At 43.2% G+C, this 19,702-nt stretch overlaps 1 protein-coding gene across 5 annotated transcripts in view; it reads left to right on the top strand.

Moving 5' to 3' along the window:
* man2a1 (mannosidase, alpha, class 2A, member 1) overlaps positions 1 to 16,021 on the top strand; it is a 29,454-nt gene extending 13,433 nt beyond the window's left edge. For all 5 annotated transcript variants that reach the window (XM_047372889.1, XM_047372888.1, XM_047372891.1 and 2 more), the window contains 15 exons: positions 1,617 to 1,794; positions 1,920 to 2,110; positions 2,207 to 2,404; positions 6,606 to 6,720; positions 6,956 to 7,023; positions 7,119 to 7,287; positions 7,361 to 7,597; positions 7,761 to 7,883; positions 7,966 to 8,080; positions 8,169 to 8,302; positions 8,455 to 8,596; positions 11,385 to 11,518; positions 13,715 to 13,909; positions 15,300 to 15,410; positions 15,511 to 16,021. In XM_047372889.1, the coding sequence (XP_047228845.1) occupies positions 1,617 to 1,794; positions 1,920 to 2,110; positions 2,207 to 2,404; positions 6,606 to 6,720; positions 6,956 to 7,023; positions 7,119 to 7,287; positions 7,361 to 7,597; positions 7,761 to 7,883; positions 7,966 to 8,080; positions 8,169 to 8,302; positions 8,455 to 8,596; positions 11,385 to 11,518; positions 13,715 to 13,909; positions 15,300 to 15,410; positions 15,511 to 15,675 (2,275 nt within the window). In that variant the 3' untranslated portion in view covers positions 15,676 to 16,021. The remainder of the gene's footprint in view (positions 1 to 1,616; positions 1,795 to 1,919; positions 2,111 to 2,206; positions 2,405 to 6,605; positions 6,721 to 6,955; positions 7,024 to 7,118; positions 7,288 to 7,360; positions 7,598 to 7,760; positions 7,884 to 7,965; positions 8,081 to 8,168; positions 8,303 to 8,454; positions 8,597 to 11,384; positions 11,519 to 13,714; positions 13,910 to 15,299; positions 15,411 to 15,510) is intronic.
* Positions 16,022 to 19,702: the final 3,681 nt, after the last annotated feature.

The following is a 19,702-nucleotide window of genomic DNA, read 5'->3' as shown; positions in this document are numbered from 1 at the left end:
CCTGTCCATAAAAGTTATGAACAGGACCGGTGACAAAGGGGAGCCCTGCCGGAGTCCAACATGCACCGGGAACAGGTCCGACTTAGTGCCGGCAATGCGGACCAAACTCCTGCTCCGCCCGTACAGGGACCGGATGGCCCCTAATAAAGGGCCCCCGATTCCATACTCCTGGAGCACCCCCCACAGGGCCCTACGAGGGACACAGTCGAATGCTTTCTCCAGGTCCACAAAACACATGTGAACTGGTTGGACAAACTCCCATGGACCCTCGAGTACCCTGTAGAGGGTATAGAGCTGGTCCAGTGTTCCACGGCCAGGACAAAAACCACACTGCTCCTCTTGAAGCTGAGGTTCGACTATCGGCCGAACTCTCTTCTTCAATACCTTGAGGTAGGCCTTACCAGGGAGGCTGAGGAGTGTGATCCCCCTGTAGTTGGAACACACCCTCCGGTCCCCCTTCTTATAAATGGGGGACCTCCACCCCAGTCTGCCAGTCCAGAGGCACTGTCCCCGACCACCACGCAATGTTGAAGAGTTTCTGCCTCTGCCACAGCCCGGGCCGCGGCACGCTTGGCCTCACGGTACCGTCAGCCGCCTCAGAAGTCCCATAAGCCAACCACAGCCGATAGGACTCTTCTTCAGCTTGACGGCATCCCTTACTGCCGGTGTCCACCACCGGGTTCGGGGATGGCCGCCGCGACAGGCACCGCAGACCTTACGGCCGCAGCTATGGGCAGCAGCATCAACAATAGACGCAGTGTCCACTCGGACTCTGTCTTCAACCTAGGGCTCCGCTGAGGGCTCCGCCAGACGCTCCCACCAGATCCTCACTAAACGTTTGGGCCTGCCAAGTCTGTCTGTCTTTCTCCTCCTCCAGTGGATCCAACTCACCACCCAGTGGTGATCAGTGGACAGCTCAGACCCTCTCTTCACCCGAGTGTCCAAAACATGCAGCCGAAGGTATGACGACACGACATCAAAATAAATTGCCCTCAGACCCGATTAACTGGTCTGAAGCCAATTAATACAGACCAGGGTGAGGTCCACCCAGCAGGTGGGCTTGGACCAAAGTTTTCAGTGCTCGCATGTGCGAATGTATAAACAAACTAGTAATAGCCTTAAAGGGCTTCGACTATACTCATACTCATAGAACTTCCTCTTTTAAAGGTTTCAAAGCCTTCAGAAGAGGAGCACTCTTACTGTGCTGTAAAAGCTTATTTTTAAACGTTTCCTTTGAGGGGGAAATGGTAAATGGACTGAACTTATATAGAGCTTTCCAGTCATACAGACCGCTCAAAGCGCTTTACACTAGAGCCACATTCACCCAATCACACTCACTAACACTCACACATTCATACACCGATACGCAGATCGGTAGGCAACTTGAGGTTAAGTGCCTTGCCCAGGGGCACATCGACCTATGGCAGGAGGAAGCTGGAATCGAACCCACAACCTTCTGATTGCAAGACGACTACTCTTCCTACTGAGCCACAGTCGCCTGGGGTACACTCTAGTACTACGGCAATGTTTTGTGCAGCCATACAACCGGTTGCCATGGAGATTCCTGATGGATTCTGATGGACCATAGGGCATTGATCTGTCTCTCTTCCTCTCAGAGCTCTCCTCTTGTTGGATCAGTACCGGCAAAAGTCCCGTCTCTTTCGTTCACCAGTTCTTCTGGTTCCTCTTGGAGATGACTTCCGCTACGTGGAGTCTAAAGAGTGGGACGCTCAGTTCAACAACTACCAGAAGTTGTTTGACTACTTCAACCAGCACCCCGAGCTGCACATCAAGGTGAGAGGGTGGGAAACCAGGGAGTGGGCTGGGCTTAAAGAAAGTCTTTGTCAGAAGTCTTTGTGCTCTGTGATGTGTCTGGAAGGATTACCCTGTCCGTTCCTATTTCTGTGGTGTGGTTTTAGGCTCGTTTTGGGACTCTGTCAGATTACTTTGCTGCTCTTCATCAGCGGCTGAACACAGCAGGAACAACTCTGCCTACACTCCGTGGAGACTTCTTCACATACGCCGACCGAGACGATCATTACTGGAGCGGATACTTCACATCACGGCCATTCTACAAACGACTGGACAGAACCTTGGAGTCCATGCTCAGGTGGGTGTCAGTCGTACCTGTGTCCTGACAAATCGCAGGTCCATGGAGTCCTCAGGCAAGGCAAACTCACCTGTTTTGCCTACCTCCATTCTTCAGAGCGACTGAAATCCTTTACACTCTCACGTTGGCTGAAATGCGTCGTTTCCGTAAAGATGGTCGTTTGGTTGAAGGTTTTCCTGCCCGTGAACATTATCAACGTCTGACAGAGGGGAGACGGAGCCTAGGGCTCTTCCAGCACCATGACGCCATCTCAGGAACTGGTCGTGACCCTGTGGTGATCGACTACGGCATCAGGTGACCACTTTCTATTCCAGTCAGTGAGCCGTTTTTATAAGAAAACATAAAGAGGCTTAAGACAAGTGTTTAAAGATTCCTTAAAATAATCACAGTAAAACTTTTTTTCTAGGGTGGAGCTTAAATAAAATCAGCTGATAAAATGAATCTGTTGTTTGCAATCAATGAACTAGAACATGTAAAACCAGCCTTTAATTATTCTTAGATTAAATGATCTACACTGACAGTTCAGTTCAATTTACCATACCACTTTATTTATGAAGCACTTTAAAAACCAATAGTAAGGCTGATTGAAGTACTGTAATTTGCTATAAAAATGAAAACCAAGATCCAAACACATGTCATATCTAGTTGGTATGTACTGTACTCCAATTCAGTTCAAATCATTTGAAATCAGAACTTTTCCACAGTGCTGTGGTCTCACAAAACAGATAAAGGTTTGATTAAGACACTTTTTGACAACTGTTGCTTGTAAATTATATTTTTAAGTTGCTATCTTAATAAGCTTAAAACATAATTTACACAATTATGTTTTTTAAACCTAACAAAAAGTATGAATGAAGATGAAAATGAAATTAGCATGTTGGCTATGAGTAAAGCTTTTTGCCTATCCTGTTTGCAATGTAAATCTGTATTGTTAAAAATATATTTGGTGTTTACTGATGAATGGCTCCTTGAAGATTTTTTTCTGGCATTGTTTTGTGTAGCCTATTTTAGCATTAGCCTGTTTTGGTCTTATTTTTCCCTCCACACTCTCTATTGAAGATGCTGTCGACATGGAAAATGCTAAGAGGTAATTCCCCAATTAATATCAGCTGTAAGCTTTTAGAATTAACCTTCATCACACCCATTCAGTTAGCTTTAGCTTTCAGAATTAACTTCCATTATTATTATTCATTTTTTATTTACTTCACTAATTATTTTCTGTTGTTAGCATGTTGTAGCCATATTGTTCCATATATTATATTGCCCTAGTCAGCCTGATGTTGGCATGCTATTAGTCTTCTGCTACTTTGTTGGCCAGTTCTTAGCTTATTGTAACCTTGTTAGCCTGCCGTTAGCCTATTAGCATGTTTTTAGCTTTTTGTTTGCATGTGATGACTTTGTCAGCCTGTTGTTACTTGTTAGCTTGTTTATGGCTGCTGTTAATGTGTTATTGTCTGGTTACTGTCAGTTTTAATATGTTAGGTCTTTGCTGGTTGATACTTTTTGAAGAGTAATCTTGTTAACTTCCGGTTTGCCTGGGGCTAGCATGTAATGTTTTCCCCATATTCAAACGTTGTTTGCTGTGTTGTAAGTCTTTTGGTAAAGTGTCACCAGCCTGTTATTGAATGATATAACATGGTTAGCCTGTTGTTAACCTGTTTTAACATGTTTGCCCTTATGTTATGTTTTAAAATATTGTCAGCCTTTAGCGTTCTAGTTAGCTCGGCATTAGCATATTTTGTTGCTATCCTGCGCTTGCATTGTTACAATGTTATTTCCATTTTTTAGCCTGTTCTAACAATGTAAGCATGTTGTTAACATATTTTACCCTGTTGTGTTAGCAATTTTTCCGTTATTGTAACATTGTTAGGATATTTGAGCCAACTGTAAGATGTTGACTTGCTGTTGGGATGTTTTAGCTTGCTTTTGATTTTTGCAATATCAGAGCTCTCAAGCCTTATGCAATGAACGTGAGACACACGCATTTTCCTGACTTCACACACCACACGACATTCCTCACGCTGGAAAATAACACAGCTAGAGGTGGGCGGATCGGTCCAAAATATCGATGCCAACTCGGGATCGGTATCGGATCAATATTAACATGGTGAGATCGTTAGTTTCAGATTCTCTTCTATGCCTCCACCAAATTCCTCGGAGCGCAGCGTCTCTCTCTGCTGCTCCCTGCCTGTCCCCTCCCTGCTCCGCAGGGAGAGAGCCCTGACAGCGGCTCATGTTGGAGGAGAGACAGCGGCGCTTTGTGGACGTTATTCACTGCAGCTGATAAGGATACTGCCACTTGATGTGTGCAGAAAAGTCATTCGCTGCTGTGGCAACGCCACTAATTTACTGAAACATATAAAAAGGGTGGCTTGTCCTCTTCAGGTTGGAGGGGAGTTCCTGCCTCAAGTGGAGGAGTTTAAGTATCTCGGGGTCTTGTTCACGAGTGAGGGAAGAATGGAGCGGGAGATCGACAGACGGATTGGTGCGGCTGCCACAGTAATGGTGGCGCTGTGCCGGTCCGTTGTGGTGAAGAGAGAACTGAGCTGAAAAGCAAAGCTCTCAATTTACCGGTCGGTCTACGTTCCTACCCTCACCTATGACCATGAACATTGGGTCATGACCGAAAGAACGAGATCCCGGATACAAGCGGCAGAAATGAGCTTCCTCCATAGGGTGGCCGGGCACTCCCTTAGAGATAGGGTGAGGAGCTCGGAGTAGAGCCGCTGCTCCTCCAGATGGAGAGGAGCCAGTTGAGGTGGCTCGGGCATCTATACCGGATGCCTCCTGGACGCCTTCCTCGGGAGGTGTTCCAGGCACGTCCCACCAGGAGGAGGTCCAGGACACGCTGGAGGGACTATGTCTCTCGGCTGGCCTGGGAACGCCTTGGGCTCCCCCCGGAGGAGCTGGAGGAGGTGTCTGGGGAGAGGGACGTCTGGGTGTCTCTGCTGAGTCTGCTTCCCCCGCTACCCGGTCCCAGATAAGCGGAAGACGTCGAAGAAGGACGAAGACGAAAACAGCTCGCCCTCAACTCTGAGCTGCAAAAATAGATGAGGAAGGAGATCACCAAACCAGACCCAGGTTTTTAGGTTTTTAGTCAGAAATCAGGAGAAATATTTTCAACAGTTTAACTGGTGAACAGAGATACAATTTTAGCAAACTGTTATCAACTATTATTGATTCAGCCAGTTGAAAGAAATCTTAATTGTTTTTTGGAACTCAAAATTATAGACTTCCATAAAGATACATACCTTAACCCAAAACATGAATATGGCTGAATATAAAAACTTTTTGAGTTAAAAATAGTGTTCCTGAACTAACGTTCTGACACTTCAGAGTATAGAAAATATAATGTGAACACTGACAAATGAATGTCCCCTGAAATGCAGAGGGATACATTTTGTAGCGGCTGTTATCAACATGTGACCATCCTGACGCTGAAAAGGAAAGGGCTTGAACCTCAAAGCAAGCTTAAAAATCTCACAGCTGCCTTTCTTCTCTTTCTGTTGTGGAGAAAAACATTTTCAGCATTAAAACACTGGATTTCTGTTGGTAACCGTCTGAGTTAGGCTCCACTTAGGTCACACATTCCCCTAACAACTATCAGAATCAGCGATGTTTTACATTTCAGTTGTCAGCAAGATAAACAAAAGTACATTTCTATAAAGTAAAAGTTTTTGTCGCACTGAAGCCTCATTAATTTCAAAAGCTTCTGCTTTTTGGATCAAATGCATAAATTGAATTTATGCATTTGACTAAATCTGTCCTTAGATTAAACAGTTATCAACATTTATATTTGTGGTAATTTGTAGCAAGGAGGATGTAAAATTTGACTTTTTTCTTAATAAAACAGCTGGGAGAACAGAGTGAAGTAGAGGCGCAGCTGTGTCCAAAACGTCTATAATCTGTAGTTCCCTCAACACCAGCAGACATGACCTCACTCTGACCTTTTCATTAAACTTGAGAGCTCTGGCAATTTGGTCTTAAGATGTTAGCTTGTTTGTTTTATGCTTGTTGTATCATTGTTAGCCTATTGTGTTAGCTTATAGTTGGCATGTTTTGACTTGTTAGCATGTTTTTAGCTGTTAGCCTCACGTTATATTGTTCGCCTGTTGTTTGCACGTTTAGCCTATTGTTGCTCTGTTTGTAACCTGTTTTATGATGTGAGCCTGTGGTAACATTGTTAGCCTGATCTCTGCACGTATTTAGCCTATGGGTAGCATGCTTTTTTCTTGTTTTTAATCTATCGTTAACGTATTGTAGCTTTTTGTTAGCATGTTTTTATTCTGTTGCCATTTTTAGTTTGTTGTTGGGCTTTTGTAACGTTTACTTACAACGTGAGCCTGTAGAGACACTGCTAAACTTTTGTTTTTTATGTTCTTATCCTGGCTTTGACTGGTTAGGTGGTTGCCATTACTAGAAGGACCTACACATATTCTGTTGATTGACATGTTACATTTTGAAAAACAATATGACTGAATGTTGGTTTTTACAGGTTGTTTCATGCCATCCTGAACCTGCGGCAGGTGCTGCTGAGCTCCGCCCACTGGCTGCTCCTGTTGGACAAGGGCCAGTACCACAAAGACCAATTAAAATCCTTCTTGCAAATGGTGACCTAACCTTTTCTTGATCTTTTTAATTTAAGATTGGTTTTTATAATGACAACACAATCATCTGAAATATTATGATTTTTCCAGTTTTCAAGTGTTTTACTTTGTGCTGGAGTCTTGTGGCTACTCTGGGTCCTCACCTAACCCATCTGTTCTCACCTGAATCAATGTGAGCTCACCTGAATTGACCAAATGAAGTGTTTTTACTGTTTCTGATGTTGTCAACATCTTTCAGGATGATGTGATCTCAGCACAGGATGCTCTGCCTCAGAAGACAACACTGACACTCAGTGATGAGCCCAGGTGAAGAGGCAGAGCAGGGTTTGATAACATCACATTAGATTAGCCCCATTTGGGAGATGTTAGGGTCAGGTATTGATTATTGTTGTTTTTTGCAGATCATTGATTCTTTTTAACCCAACGGAGCAGCACCGTACTACTGTCATCAGCCTTGTTGTCAACTCTCCAGATGCTCATATTGCTGATGCAGAAACAGGTCGACCAATAGCAGCTCAGATCTCGGCTGTGTGGGTGGAGCCAAGCAAAGTGTCTGCAGAAGCCTTCCAGGTGATGAGTAACTCATTGATGGATTTATAGATCATAGCAGCTCTCTTTAACCTCCTCCATTCCTTTCCTCCAGCTCTCCTTCGCTGCTGAACTTCCTCCTCTGTCACTTATTGTGTATCATGTGATCAAAGCCCCTGCTGGCTCCACCCCTCGGGCTCGCTACACTATTCATCGTCATGGCAACCCACCAACTGTCCACTCTGAGCACTTCCAGATGTCCCAGCTCGATGGAACTGAAGCCAACACACCTCTGTCACTTAGCAACAAGCACCTTCAGATGTGGAACTCCCCGGAAACTGGCCTGTTGCAGGTCAGATCCTTCAAAATAAAATCCTGATCAAAGCAAGAGGTCCTGACATGCGTTTCAAAAAAATTAAATAACATCACTGAACCAGGAGAAAAGCCTGCAGTTAATATGATGGTGGTATAAAACCACATAATCACAATGTTGATGTTTTTATTTTGGAAAACAGAAGCTCCGGCTGCAGTCTGGTCTGGTCCGTCAGGTCCAGGTCCAGTTCCTGTGGTATGGAACAAGAACTTCAGGGGATAAGAGTGGAGCGTACTTGTTCCTGCCAGGGGTGGAGGGGCCTCAGGTGAGCCACAGTCATCAGACCAGGACTCTCTCGCTCTCTTTCTGTCCTCTGATTCATGGTGAATGTCTCTCGCTCACTGCAGGCCTACTCATCTTCTGAGCCCCCCCTGGTCCGAGTAACCAGAGGGCCGATCTTCTCTGACATCACTTCCTGTTTCCCACACTTCACACACACAGTCCGACTCTACCACCTGGATGGTATCACTGTTTATAAACATAAAGAAACTTTCCGTATTGTTTAGTTTTTCTCAGACTTTTCACAATAAGAGCCTCCTGTTTTTTGCAGGGCATGCTGGGAAATCCCTGGAAATTTCTAACACAGTTGACATCAGGTCAGAGACCAACAGGGAGCTGGTCATGCGAATCATGAGTGACGTCACGAGCGGCAACCGTTTCTATACCGACCTCAACGGTTTCCAGGTTTTTACAGTTTTTTTATTTATCGGCTTTAATATTGGCATGCAGTCAGTCTGACCAATCAGAGCTTCCTTACTGGGATGTCACTGTTGGGCTATATTGATAATTTATGGATTATTGCCAGGTTATTGACAGCTGACTGTTCACTGATGCAGATGCAGCAGCGCCGCACCCTGGAGAAGCTCCCCCTGCAGGCTAACTTTTACCCAATGACATCGTCATCGTTCCTTCAGGACTCAACGAGTCGTCTTTCGCTGCTGTCGGCTCAGAGCCAGGCGGTGGCATCGCTGCGATCAGGTTAGTCCTGGTGCAGTACCCGGTGGAAGATTTGGTTCAGAGACAAAAACAATCCGTCTCTGAACCAGAATCTGTGGCAGAGAACTTAAAGGTGGAAAGCTGTCGCTCTCTAGGACAAGACACACCTCTGCATTTCAAGCGTTTATCTACAGAGAGTCTTTGTTCTTCTGTCCACTTCAGCTGGATTTACACCTTTAGTTTTGCTGTTTGAGTTTCTCTTACCAAAATAACAGACTGCTGTTGTACCCTTTTCTTGATAAAAAACATCACTTTGACTAAAGTCACTGTTGAAACTTGGCAACTTAACAAGCTTTCCGTCTCTCAGACGGGAAAAAGGAAGTCTATATTTGGACTGCTTGACATATTTACATCAATATACACTTCTGATTGGCTACGAGTTCTCTTCCTATGTGATTTGGAAGGAAATGCATGATTCAGTTATTAGTTATTGTCTCATGTTAGACTATTTTACCTCCATAACCTTTGAACTGCTCAGTTTCTTCCTTACTGAATATCAATCCTTTGAAAATATGGAGATCTCTTCAGCACACGTTGCTTAAGTGAGAGGTAAGGAGTTCATCCTGATTTCTGTAGCAGCTTCTGAGTTATCCACTTTGGACTTCACCTTCAGAATTTTCCAACAACTCCATTTGCCGGAAAACTATTTTTCTAGAAATGTGTTAAAATATAAAAAACAAATAATACAGACAGGAAGGCTCTGCTTAGGGGGGTAAAGGCTGCACAGAGGACTGTAGGGAGTCTTCCCACCACCTCTGACCTCCGCATCACAAAGCACTCCACCCATCCTGCACACAGACTGTTTCAGCCCCTCCCCTCAGTCAGGCGGCTGAGGAGCATTCAGAGCGAGACCACCAGGCTCAGAAACTGTTGAACTCGAGCTACACTCTGACCTGCTCTAAACACTTCACCCACCAAAGGTGCAATATTTCCCTCACCTATAGGTGCAACATTACAGACTACCTCATGCTTTACATGTGGATTTAGTACTTTGCCAAGGTAATTTCAGCTTCACTATTTAACTGAGTATATTTCTTTTTCTGCTCTTTGCTGCATAGATTTTACTGATTGCTATTTATTGCTATATTTAGCATAATATGTTTTTTTTTTAACTTGAATTTTAGGCTTTTTAACCGGGACCTGAGTCCACATTTTGTGCCTTAACATGTTAATGTGAGCAGGTATGACAATAAAAATCCTTGAATCCAGCAGCTGCAGCAGTAAATTATACATTCAATTCAGTTTATTTATATAGCACCAATTCACAACACATGTCGTCTCAAGGTTCTTCACAACAGTCAGGTTCAATCATTCCTATTAATTGTAACCATTGAACAGTTCAGTCAGATTCAGTTATTTATTCAAATTGGATAAAAAGTTTTTCTATCTAAGGAAACCCAGCAGATTGCATCCAGTCAGTGACTTGCAGCATTCACTCCTCCTGGATGAGCATGTAGAGACAGTGGACAATCACTGGTGTTGACTTTGCAGCAATCCCTCATACTGAGCAAGCATGTAGCGACAGTGGAGAGGAAAAACTCCCTTTTAACAGGAAGAAACCTCCAGCAGAACCAGAACCAGGCTCAGTGTGAGCGGCCATCTGCCACGACCGACTGGAGGTTAGAGAGAACAGAGCAGAGACACAAAGAGAACAAAGAAGCACTGATCCAGGAGTACTTTCTATGGGAAGGAAAAGTAAATGTTAATGGATGTAGCTCCTTTAGTCGTTTCATCTAGAAAGAAAGAACAGATAAACTCTGATCCAGTTTTCAAGGTTAGAGTCTGAAAGAGAGAACATAGAGTTAGTTACAGTAGAAGCTCAGTCAGTAGCCATGTCTAGGAGAGAGAAAGGGTTAAACACTAAAAGACAGGGCCATGTGGATCATCTGTAGAAGGTGAGCATTAAGTTGTTGCCAGCAGAGGCTCGGACGTTTCCCCTCTCCAGAAAGGTGTCACAGGTAGACACAGAGTCAGGCCAGGTGTAGCTTCTAGGAAGAGAAATGAGAGAACAAAGTTAAAAGCTGAAATAACAGCAAATAATGTAAAATTGGAGAGTAGTGTGAGAATGTAGTGAAGAGGGTGAAAGTGGTCATTATGTCCTCCAGCAGCCTAAGCCTATAGCAGCATAACTACACAGATAGTTTCAGTTCAGATTATTTAGTTAAACGGCGCTTATTTACAACAATGTCGTCTCAAGGAACCTCACAAAGGGTCCCACTGATGGTCATTGTTATACTAAAAACCACAAGGATTGGGATACCTCTCTCTGTCAGACTGATTATAACCATTGGAGAAGAGAAGGGGTCATACAGGTAGCAGAAATGGAGGGTGTGTTTGCACCTCAACCATAAATGAGCCGGTTTAGGCTAAACCTGACTCCCCCTTACTCCAACCATCAGGGAGGGAAGAAGACTCCCTCCCTGATAAACTAAGCAACATGTTCATGGAACACATGAACATGAAGTGTTACTACCCAGGTCAACCGTACCAGAGACTTACCTCGCTGCACCATGAGGGCACATTGAAGTGTTACTGATCAGATCTATTTATTTAAGTTTAATATAAATCAGGTCCAGAAGTAAAATGAAAGCCTGAATGATTTCAGCATAACTTGGTAGAACCGGTAGATAAATGCTCCCAGCCGTGACCCGCTTTAAATATTGAAGGTAGAAAATGTGCCCAATATATTAAAGCCCAGTTATGAAACAGGAGCGCCTCAGCTAATTGTTGGCACTGTGTACCTGTCTCACCTCCTTGCGTACCTGATCAGGTGAGCTGGAGCTGGTGTTGGACCGGCGGCTGCAGCAGGACGATAACCGCGGCCTCGGTCAGGGTGTCACAGACAACAAGCTGACGGCAAATCTCTACCACCTGCTGCTGGAGGACCACAAGGGCGAGGCCAAGGTGAGGGGGCGGGGCTTATATATTCAAGTTTATGTTTTTTCATGTGTCCTGTCTCAACCTTTCTCCACATCAGTGCTCCTATCTTATCCTAAACATTCCTGCCAAGGTGTCCTAGCTTCAGGGTGATTCAGTTCTCTGCTGAGAGCGAGTCTGAGGAGGAGACAACAGATATTCCTCTTAGTGAGGAGGTGTGGTTGACTTCGTTGCTAGGGGTGGTTGACCTCGTTGCTAGGGGTGGTTGACTTCGTTGCTAGGGATGGTTGACATTGTTGCTAGGGGTGGTTGACTTCGTTGCTAGGGGTGGTTGACTTTGTTGCTAAGGGTGGTTGACTTCGTTGCTAGGGGTGGTTGACTTCGTTGCTAGGGGTGGTTGACCTCATTGCTAGGGGTGGTTGACTTCGTTGCTAGGGATGGTTGACCTTGTTGCTAGGGGTAGTTGACCTCGTTGCTAGGGGGTGGTTGACCTCGTTGCTAGCTAGGGGTGGTTGACTTTGTTGCTAGGAGTGGTTGACCTTGTTGCTAGGGGTGGTTGACTTCGTTGCTAGGGGTGGTTGACCTTGTTGCTAGGGGTGGTTAACTTCGTTGCTAGGGGTGGTTGACCTCGTTGCTAGGGGGTGGTTGACCTTGTTGCTAGGGGTGACGCTGTGATTGGTTGTTACAATAAAACAAACGTGCTCCCAGTAATCAGTGGAGAAATGAACCGATGATACAGTTTAGACTGGATTCAGAAATGTTTCAATCATGATGATAAAAATTAATTGTCCTATGGCATCAACATGTTTGAACATAGCTTATTTACATGCTCATCATTATTCTGGTTTGCTTGTCATTATGTTTATCCTCCATGCTGGTCGTTTTCATACTGCATCCATTTCATATTAATTTCATGTTAACATTAAAATTCTGAGGAAAAAAGGTGGAGAAAAGCGAAGTGAACAGAGGAGCAGAGCCTGCTGGTGGAGGAGAAGAGAGGAGTGTTAAAGGTAGATTTGGTTCTGGGATCACGGTGGGAACCAACAGACATTCCCAGTAGATCAATGTGTCGTTCCCTCTGCTTTCAGCACCAGCCTGGAATGTGAGCAGCTCTGGTTCCTGCTGCATTCAGAAGCTAGAGAGGAGATAGCAGCACCAGAGAACTTCTCCACAGATGTTGGAGATGATCATTTAGACTGCTGACATCATCATGAACAATACAGCAGATTCACCTCATTTATATCTTCCTGCTCTGGATATAGAGCTCAGATTATTGGACTGTTGGAGACACTTTCTATTTATGTATTTATACATTTCCAATTTTTTTCCATATTTTTTATTTTTAAAACATTTTACCGTCTGCAGATATTTTAATAATTTTCCTCTATATTGTTTGTAATTTCATTCACTTTTCCTTCATGGTTATTTATTATTGTTTCTATTGTTTATTGATCCTTCCTAATATCACCTTACTAGAGGTTGACCTTTAACCTGTTCTGCTAGTGAAACTATTTAATTTCCCTCTAGGGGGATGATACATTAATCTTATCTCTATATTAATAATTGTATGATTGTTCTAGAAGTTTATGTTCTCAAGGCCTCAGATGCTTCATGAATAACTTTTATCTCACCAAGGAAACACTAAGAATAATCTGAGAACGCGAGAAATTCTAAGGTTTCTTAGACTGAAGTCACTAGGAGCTACTGTTGGTCTCAGGGTTCTTGGGGTGTGAACAACTGAAACTTTTCAGTGATCAATTGAAATAGGCTACCATGGTAACAGGCAACAACATGAACGTACAGATCCATTTACTCATCCCACATGCATCAGTGGTTCTCAACCCTGGTCCTCAGAAGCCTCCGTCCTGCATGTTTTAGGGGTTTCGCTGTTGCTGCTGCACACCTGACTTAATTAAATGGCTGATTAACAGGCTTGTGCAGCACCTGATGGATGCTGAGGAGATGATGCAGAGACACATCTAAAACATGAAAAACGTTGGGCCCAGAGGACCAGGACTGAAAACCACTGACATACAAGCATAGACACACACTCTGCAGGTTGCTGATGAAACCATTTATTCTGACAGGACCTTTAACAAACCAACTCTGACCCTCTTCATTTACGACATGTCTAACTGACAATAAGAACCACAATCAGCAATAAGGACAACCTGATATTTCAGCTCTGCTTCTTGATTATAAAATCTCTTTTTAATCCAACAGGAAATGGGCGGAGCCTCAGTGGAACACCTGTCTCTGCTCGCCCACCTGGCCTCTCTCTCCCTCTGCCACCCTCCCATCACCATGGTAGCCCTGAGTGAGGAACAGCTCCCGAAGCTCCGCCCCTTCCAGCCGCTACGCTCGTCTCTGCCGTGTGACGTGCACTTGTTGAATCTGAGGACGCTGGAGGACCCACAGGTGACAGCTGAGGTCACTTCCTGTGTCCCCTCCACTGCAGCTGGAATTTGTAACAATACAGATTATTACCAATCAGCTGCAGAATTCAGAAAAACGTTTATTGATCCAGATGGAGTCTCGTTTAAACCTGATCACGCCTGACAGAAAGGTTAGATTCTTAGATTGAAACTTATGGTTCCAGGGTTTAAGGAGTCAAATCCCGGCACTGATCCCTGAGGAACACAGTTGGGTTCAAAATAACAGAGTCCAGCTAGACCAACCAGATCAATGTATGGTCTTGGTAGAAATCATATCACCACATGGTTAATATTTACTAGCAGGTGTAGTGGAGTCATAGAAAACCAGCAGAACCAACATTCATTATATCCATTCTCTTGAGTCTGTAATTGAATAATTGATTGAAAGAGACTCCATGCAACATAGATCTGAAGCAGTTCTTAGAACCTGTGGTTCTACAGCTAAATATGAGCGTAGTAATTTAAGGAAGGATAAATCCTAAAGATTTTTCTGTTTAAACAGTAAATATTTGAGCTTGTGAAGAACTATACAGACACTGCTATTATGTTGAACCAGTGTTATTGTTTCTATATTTTCTGTAAGGTGATTAGCAGATGGATTCATTTTTCTTCTTGGTTTGATTTAGAAGATAATGAGCAGTTGTCCCAGATGAACGGAAGTAGAAACTCTTCTAAGGATTCTGATCTTTACTCATGTTTTAAACTCTCTGCTATTATTCTAAACACAACTGGAATACTGCTAATTAGCAGCGAACATCTATTCCTCTGTTAGATGTTTAACTGTCGTTCAATCTGAACAAACCTGAAACCAAATTTTATTTTTAAAGGGACTGTAGTAAGTGAGGTACACAGAAGAGGGCGCTGTTGCTCTGCAGAACTAATAGAAGTCTCCTCCTGGTCCAATGAACCCTCTGACCATCCTGTGCAGGATCAGATCCTCTGTTACTCCTTATTGATGAGTTACTGTTTCGGTCAGGTGGAAAGAGGAGGTCTCACTCTGTTTGAAATTTCCTCACAGCAGAGCTGCACAGTGATGCATTTGCTGCTCATAAATGATCATCAGGTTCATAGCTTTTATTATCCGATCCATCAGGTTTCTGCTACCTGTCAATATTCTCGGCACTGATAATTCTTCTTGACTTCTGGAATTGTCTCTGACCTGCTGGATATAAGCTTGCAGACACAAATCCTGACTGATGTTCTTCTTGGGAGACTGGAGTTGATCCCAGTTTGTTGTTTCTCCGCCTGCTCTTGGAGACCTGACCACAGGTTCTCACTGGAGTTCAGATCTGAAGAGTTTCCTCACCACAGGTCCAACATTTCAATCTTCTGATCTTTAAGCTATTTTGTTCTAATTCGCTGTTTGCAAACAGGAAGCTGGAAGTCCATCACAGGAAGTGGCCCTCCTCCTCCACAGGAAGGGTTTCGATTGTAACTCCGCCCCCGAACCGGTTCCGATGTGCACATGGAGTGAAGATGAGGAGGTGAGCATGCAGAAATGTTTGCTCTTCAGATTTATTTGGTTTATGGTTTGTTTTTTATTGATCTTTTGCTTATTAATTTTGTTTGTGTGTCCCCCTGCAGATGAACCTGGACGACCTCTTCTCTCCTCTTCGGTTCCGCTCGCTCCGGCGGTCCGGCTTCACTCTGCTCCGTGACCATGACGAGCCTGACTCCGCCCACCAGGCGCAGCGTGTCGCTGTGCTGCATCCGATGGAGATCAGCGCGTTCCGCGTGCAGATCGAGTGACGAAGCTGCGACCAATGAGCTGAGACCTGGAGGGATCAGCAAGCTGGAACAGCAGGAGGGCAGGGTCTTTCACAATAAAAGCCATCTAAGGTCAGAAACACTGAAGCCTCTTGTTGCTACGGGAACACGTGTGTTGAATGTGTGTGTTTCCATGGAGACGCTATGTTACTGTTCTCCTTGTGAGCGTGTGTCAGATTTATTGTTGTTTTTGGTGAACTGGGGAATTCTGGGAAATGTATTTTTGTAAATTTCTTTTTTTCTGTGAAGCTGGGGAAGAAAATGTGAAGGGTTCTGTTTCTGTGGAAAATCTGGTTGAATAAAATTTAAATTATTGATTAAATGGAAACATCTGGAGTCGTTTTGTGTTTATCCAAGCTGCAGGTTTAGGTTCTGCTGGGTTCTCAAACTTCATGCTCAAAGATCCACGACATCCAGTGATGAGTCCCTCATCCCTTTTAAGAAAAAAACCTTCCAAGCAAAGAAGAGCAGATGTTATGACAACCTAATTACTCTTCCTAGCTCAGGAACTTTCTATTCACACAAGATAAACCCAAATAAATAACCGAAAGCAAAAGTCCCTGGTACCGACCCTAATCCTCGCCTTATCAACCTGGCCAACATGCTGTGGTCTTCAGGGATCTGCCTAAAGTTTCAAAACTTGGTGTTTTACAAAGAGAACACATTTTTTTTACCTGAGACCAGGGGTGTCCAAAGTGTGGTCTGGGAGCCATTTGTGGCCCTTGGAATAATGTGGCCCCTGACTGTAGCTCAAGAATGGTGTGAGTTTGTCCCTCCAATAAACGGAGCCAACGTAGATGGACTCTTTTTGTAACTTTCTACAATGATACTTTCAATGAATTATTAATATGTTCCTAAAACGAAGTATTTTTCTTTTATTATCAATTTATTTTACTTTTATTTTATCTTCATAGTAAGTCGGGCCTCAAGCTTCCAACCACCTTTTACTCAACAAAAGACGGGCCGGGCCTGGTAATTAAACTGGGCTCCAGTATCCTGTTCTTGTAAATTGAAGCAGGAACCTTCTTTAACCACAGTGGGACTTCTTTCAGGGTGTTACAGGTTTTAAATCTTCTCATTTCTGCTGAGCATTCTGGATCCAAACCCGGCTCACCAGAGCGTTCTAAAGCTTGTCTTCACTGAAACAATATTTCATCCTTCCTGATCACATGTGAGAGAATAAAATGGGCTGCATCCTCTCCAGTTTCTACAATGCACCCTATCACTGGTAGCCAAACAGCCCCACAGCATGATGCAACCACCACTATGCTGGACAGGTGGTACAGTGCTGTTAGGTCACATTGACTCCTCCAAACATCTGTCTTATCATCGTGTTCAAACAGTTCGGTCTTTGTCTTGTCTGACCATTACGTTTTCCCCAGAAAACATCATTAAATTGTTGCCAGCAGAAGCTTGTACAATGTTCCCCTCCATGAAGGTGCCACAGGTAGACACAGAGTCAGGCCAGGTGTAGCTTCTAGGAAGAGAAAAGAGAGAACATAAAGTTAAAAGCTGAAATAACAGCAAATAATGCAAAATTGGAGAGTAGTATGAGAATGTAGCGAAGAGAGTGAAAGTGGTCATTATGTCCTCCAGCAGCCTAAGCCTATAGCAGCATAACTACAGAGATAGCTCAGGATAAACTAAGCCACTCTAACTATAAGCTTTATCAAAAAGGAAAGTTTTAAGCCTAGCCTTAAAAGTAGACAGGGTGTCTGCCTCACGGACTAAAACTGGGAGCTGGTTCCACAGGAGAGGAGCCTGATAACTAAAGGATCTGCCTCCCATTCTACTTCTAGAGACTAGGAACCATCAGTAAACCTGCAGTCTGAGAACTGGGCTCATTTTCAGAAAGCAGGGTTAGTAAGAACTCTGAGCAAGTTCTGGGGTAAGTATGTGCATACCCTGGGTTTTTGGTTTCAGAAAGCTAGGTAATCATTACCCTGAGTCAAGTTACCCTTGCATTGAACTAACCCTGGGTTTGGTCTACTTTCAAGCCTAGATCTGTAACAACGACAGTATAAGAAATGATCTTTTCTGGAAGATCCTGGAGATGTTGGAGTACAAATACTCTCTAGAAATCTATATCAGTAGAGGGTGATCAGACCACGATTAGATGTCCTATCGTTTTCTGGATGAATATATTTCTGAGCATTACTGTTTTCACCACAGTCAATAATTTATCTCGATAATATTGTCATCCTGCACATCGCTGGCATGACATGACTGTACTTTGTTTTTATGCCAACGACGGCTTTTTGGTGACAGAAAATCCTTTACAGTATGTCCTGCTGTAGGAATGTTACTGTTGCAATGAGACTGTTACTGTACAGTTTACTGGTGTTCTCTAGTCACAGAATAAGACTAATTTAAGGATTTCACAGGACTGCAGGAATCAGTGAAAGCAATTATTTAATCAGCATCACATTTTGAGACGTCAAGCGTTATGTGTTCATATATTTTATATATTTCCAGGCATAATTGGCTGCTTACATGTTACACAGTCTCTTTGCAGTTTTAACAGCAGACTCAGTTTTCCCATTGCTCTCTGGGTACCCTGGAGACAAGGTTTGTATTCAAACTCCCACAGCTGGTTGAATATTTGGAACTCTTGGGATGAATGTTGACGTCCATTGAAACTACTGTGTTTGGTGTGCTGTATCGAGCAAAATGTGCTTTTGGCTTTTTTATCAAAGTAGTAGACTTATTGTCAGGCAAAAAGTGTATTTCCCAAAAGTTAGAATAATAGTCCACTGTTACATGGTAATTCCTGTTGTCAAACTGAAATAGGTCAACAGCAGCTTTGGCTCATGGTCTGCTTGGCACATTGTGTGGATTTAAGGTCTCTTTGTGTTGTCTGTCATCCTCTGACCTGCAAATATCACCATGAGCTCACAGTTTGTAACGTATCATCATATTTTGTAGCTTTCCTGATCTGGCTCAGACTGTCACATGAAATGGGGAAGTGTTGCACCATATTAACAGTCTCTATTTGAGCTTCAGCTGAGCTCTGAGACCCCTTGAAGGGCTTTTAACAGTTAAACTAAATAAAAAGTAAAACCAATTACAATAAATGCAATCAGAAATGTCCAGAAACCAGTTAGTACTAATAAAATCATTGTAATAAAATTAACACATTCACTCAAGATCAAACAAGTGTACGCCTCATATATACAGTTATGCATTTCATATGACCACACTGCTGCCGCAGTATGAGCCAGGATTTTGTTTGTTTTTTGAAAGTGGACAGTCTAGTCAAAGTCTTAATATTAGCGGGAAGGCCATTCCACAGGTTGGTTTCTTTCATAGAAAATACATTTTTAGCAAAAGATGTTTTACAAAATGGAACTTCCAAATGTAGCAGCTCTGGTTGGTCTGGAAGTTTCCAGTCTGTTAACAAATTTACAAAGTGGCTCAGGTCTAATTAAACATTTAAAAATCAACTTTATTTAGCTGAAATTAACAAAATTCACAAAATTAGAAAATTTATATTTACTTAAAATGTAACAGTGATTAAATTGAATGGGCTTTTTCTCAAAAATGTTTAAGGCCCGATTATACAACCTTCCAATAGGCTTTAAGGTAGATGGACTGGTCTGAAGGTAGATGGACTGGTCTGAGCTCAAACAGCAGTGCAGTACGACAGATGTGACAGGATCACTGTATTCAAAAAGACTTGAACACATTCATATGTCAGACAGCTCCTATCATTCTGAAACAGTTCATAATCGCCTTCATTGTTCTTACAATGCTTTTATTGTGACCTTCAAAATTTAACTGAGGATCTAATATTACTCCTGAATATTTTTCTTTCTCTACCTGTTCAATGACTTCTCCATTCATTTTGGAATGTATGAACCTGACTTTAGTGAAGTGCCTTGAGACGACGTGTTGTGAATTGATGCTATATAAATAAACTGAATTGAAAACTGAATTTTAATGTTCAAATCGTTTGTTGTCTAGTCTTTGTATAGAGAAACATGTAGGTTTGGTTTTCTTTAAGTTTAAT

Source organism: Girardinichthys multiradiatus, chromosome 8 (assembly GCF_021462225.1).
Source record: "Girardinichthys multiradiatus isolate DD_20200921_A chromosome 8, DD_fGirMul_XY1, whole genome shotgun sequence".
Classification (NCBI taxonomy): domain Eukaryota; kingdom Metazoa; phylum Chordata; class Actinopteri; order Cyprinodontiformes; family Goodeidae; genus Girardinichthys; species Girardinichthys multiradiatus.
This window is presented reverse-complemented; position numbering and strand designations above follow the sequence as displayed.